Raw genomic sequence first — 4,032 nt, 5'->3', positions numbered from 1 at the left:
GCTTTTGCTAAATGTTTGCTGAATGTTCACTGTTGCTGAATGTTATTGAATGTTCACTACTGCTGAATGTTCACTGTTGCTGAATGTTATTGAATGTTCACTGTTGCTGAATGTTGCAGAATATTCACTGATGCTAAATGCTGCTGAATGTTCACTGTTGCTGAATGTTGTTGAATGTTCACTGTTGCTGAATGTTGCAGAATATTCACTGATGCTAAATGCTGCTGAATGTTCACTGTTGCTGAATGTACGCTTTTGCTGAATGTTCACTGTTGCTGAATGTTGTTGAATGTTCACTGTTGCTGCATGTCGCTGAATGTTGCTGAATGTTCACTGCTGCTGAATGTTCACTGTTTCTAAATGTTGCTGAATGTTCACTGTTGCTGAATGTTCACTGTTGCTGAATGTTCACTGTTGCAATGCTGCTGAATGTTCACTGTTACTGAATGTTCACTCTTGCTGAATGTTCACTGTTGCAATGCTGCTGAATGTTCACTGTTGCTGAATGTTCACTCTTGCTGAATGTTCACTGTTGCAATGCTGCTGAATGTTCACTCTTGCTGAATGTTGCTGAATGTTCAGTGGTGCTGAAGGTTTCCTGAATGTTCACTGTGCCTCCCCATTTTGTAAGATTATAACCTCAGACCTCTATGTTTTCTCCTTCTATAAGAAACACCAACAAAATGTGCTTTTCGCTCCCTTTAGTCTAAAACAGCTAAATAACATCCAGTGCAACCATTACATTCTGAAATCAATAAATTATTATCACAACTAAAAACCTACAGTGCCAAGACGTGGTCGACAACCTAACTTAACTAGAAATAGCATTAATCAGAGAAGCAACCAAGAGGCCCATGACAGCTATGTCTGGTCTAATCTACCAATCAGGCAGAAGAGCAACAAGAAAAAAAAAAGATTGAAAAGAGAAAGCTCTAAAAACTCCTGTTCAAAAAGTGCTACAAGCCTAATTAGGGGACACAACAAACATAAAAAACACTATGGGAAAAGGATATCTACTACTTTATACCATTAATACCATGAAACACAGACAAATTCAAGAATTTGTCAAATGCACTCTAATGACACTCTATCCTTAAAATATGTGTTTAAAACACTTTCTTATTAATCTGTTGTAAATGATGAGATCTAGTATTTTAATCCTCTAAAAAAAGGAATGGTAATTATATTAATTAGTTGTAAGGATAATAAACGGTAATAAAGGCTTGAAAATAGTTATTATATATCGACATAATGTGTTTCCCGTAGTGACGGAGTTAATGAAATAACTGAACTTTTTAGTTATATCAAAACTTGCTGAATATAACCTTTCAATTAAGTGGTTTAGATAAAAGCCTAATCATTCGAGTGATTCAAAGTTCAAACCTAAAGAATATGTGGCAAGTCAAAACATTCAGAAATCAATCTGACTGAGCTGGGGATGAAGGAGCAAAAGGCTGGCCATGAGACCTCAAGATACATTAACAGCTAAAACTGTGACAAAAGGTTACTCTGCAAATATTAACTCACTGGTCTTGCATACAAAATTAACCCCAAGACATTTTAGGTTTTATAATTCTAAAATATATTTAAAAACATGTAAATTTTTCACTTCCACTCCACAAGTATGCATAAACTGGTGTTGTTCTAGCATTAAAATGTTCATCTTATGCACGCTAAACAGTTTTTATCTAAAACTAATCTGATTCATGGGAGCATGTGTGCATCTTGCGTTTAACCACAAATAATGATTCAGTTCAGATTTTCTCTCAGTAAAAATATTCCTAAATGTTTAGACTTCCTGGTTAAAATTAAATAATATCTAATGATATTCACTAATCTCAATGACGGAGACAACCACACTCCGACAATGAAAGGTTTAGCTCATCCTCATCAGGATTTTATCCACTTTGGTTTATCAGGAAAATGTGAAAAGAAGTCACTTCTCACCAAGAGCAGATTTGGCAGCAGCTGAGGCCACACGGGGGTCGACTACCGAAGCAAGGAAGGCCACAGTGCTCATGACGGGGTTTCCTGCTTGGCTGAAAGGAACTGGCTGGTAGGCCAGTGGGCCCAGAGTGGAGGAGCTGTCCTCCAAGTATGGGTCCTCAATTGGCAGCCGCAGGAAATGCAGGATGCACTCATCTTGTGTTCGGCTGCCTACGTGTTCAGACACCTTGTTCCAGTCATCCTTGTACATCTCCAGCCCCTAAGAGATATGGGATAATCTTTTAGCTCCTCATTATTTCCTTGCTGTCCCCACAGGAGAATTATTGATTAGTTGTGTTTGCAGAAATCCAATACCTCCAGTAGTAGTAGCGTTTCCTGCTCTGTCCACTCCCTCATAGAGCTTGCTTCAGTCTTGCTCTAAAAACCAAAAATATCACCACTTTATTTCATTCCAAGTCAACCAATAGGGTTAAAAAGGTGAGGTACACATCACCTGTAAGCAACCACCCTTGTTTTTACCTTTGCTGATCCAGTCTTCTTGCTGTACATGTCGGTCCGCAGCCCAAAGTTTTGCAAATCTGTGGGCTTATCCTTCACCTTGTCCGGGAACGACATTATCGGCTGGGTGGCTGGCGTCTGGGGGGTTTCAGTGAAAGAAGCCAAAATGAAAGATAACATCTGCCACCTTCTTGCTGCATGTTATATGTGAGTATTTAAAAACCTGGGATGTCTTGGGCTGCAGGGGCACCAGACTTGAAGGAGTGTCTGCAAGGACGTGAAAGTGAGAGGTTGGTGGGGGTCCCATGGGTGTGGGCCGGCTTTCTGAGTCCACCTGGTAGTTAATCAGCCCCCACTGCTCAAGAAAAGCATGAACTCTGCAAAACAGTAAACAGCAATTGTTTTCCACTGGTTTAATTGAGGATCAACAAAATATAAGGCTCAATATTCCATCTACCTCATGATGGCGCACACATCTCCAGCCAGGTTTCTGCGGCAGGCAGTGGAGGTCAGGTACTCCTGAGGGTTTAGTCGATAGGTGTCGATCATGAAGTTCCTGTATGCCAGATAACTGAAGGAAAACAGATGAAAAAAAGGTCATGTAACTGTAATAACCAAAAGCGCGGTCAGTCAATCTGTTGTGTATTAAATGCATGCTTACATCTCAGGGGTTTTCGATTTGTTCTTTCCATTGAAGAACTCAGGCAGGGCTCTCCGCTCAATGGCATGAACACTGAAGGAGAAATAACATATGGTCTTCATTAGAGTCCAGTTTTCTTCTGGTCTTTGTTGAATCAGTGGAAACAAACATTATCTAAATATCTGAGACCAAATATAATTCACTGTTTCTATGAAGGTTCCATTATAAAACAAACTTTAGATGCTAGCCTTTTGGACAACTTTTATTTAACAAAGTAACCAGTAATACAGTCCACAGTCTCATCTGAAACTAAAGATGTACACTATATTATCATAATTATTTTTACTGGTTTCCTCTCCTGTAATCTTCTTTAGGTCTTAAACAAATAAACGTGTTTAGGAGGCTGTCCGAAACCCTTAAAAATCAGTATATCAGAGCTGTGAATGTGCTAGTGTGAAATTATAACAAAATTACTGGGTATTAATTAAAGGAAAAACCTATTTTATTTCACTCATTCACTTCTATGTATGGCATTATATAAACTATTCACAGCTAATTCATTAAAGTTCAGTAATTGTTTAGAGAAAAATAAAAGGATTAATGTTTAAGCCAGTTTAAGTTAAGACATTATAAATCAAACCAGCGGTTAAAGGGGGAAACAAGATAAGCAAGTGGTGTAGTTACCTGTTGTAGTCAAACCAAGCAGCGTAGCTCGGTATGATGATGTGGTGGGTTTGCTCGGTCACATTGTCCTCATGAAGGTCTGAACTCTTCACTGGTTCACCCTTTACACTGGGAGAGCCCTCCTCCTCCTCCTGGTTAATAAAACACACACAATTATTTTAGTCTGCACTAAATTAACTCCCTCTCGTGCCCATTATGGTTTTAATACATATTTTATTTTAGGGCTGCAACTAACGATTATTTTAAAAATCGATGAATCGGCC

General features: G+C 38.8%; 1 protein-coding gene across 1 annotated transcript in view; it reads right to left on the bottom strand.

Moving 5' to 3' along the window:
* The window catches only part of LOC107082121 (SWI/SNF complex subunit SMARCC2-like), a 17,834-nt gene that overhangs the window by 5,484 nt on the left and 8,318 nt on the right, over window positions 1-4,032 (bottom strand). The window contains 7 exon segments of the mRNA XM_015370633.1: window positions 1,948-2,206; window positions 2,302-2,364; window positions 2,467-2,644; window positions 2,646-2,822; window positions 2,903-3,016; window positions 3,107-3,178; window positions 3,770-3,900. Coding sequence (XP_015226119.1) covers window positions 1,948-2,206; window positions 2,302-2,364; window positions 2,467-2,644; window positions 2,646-2,822; window positions 2,903-3,016; window positions 3,107-3,178; window positions 3,770-3,900 — 994 coding nt within the window.

Source organism: Cyprinodon variegatus, unplaced genomic scaffold (assembly GCF_000732505.1).
Source record: "Cyprinodon variegatus isolate N-32 unplaced genomic scaffold, C_variegatus-1.0 Scaffold47, whole genome shotgun sequence".
Taxonomy (NCBI): domain Eukaryota; kingdom Metazoa; phylum Chordata; class Actinopteri; order Cyprinodontiformes; family Cyprinodontidae; genus Cyprinodon; species Cyprinodon variegatus.
The sequence above is the reverse complement of the archived record's forward strand: the minus strand, read 5'-3'. Positions and strand labels throughout refer to the sequence as shown.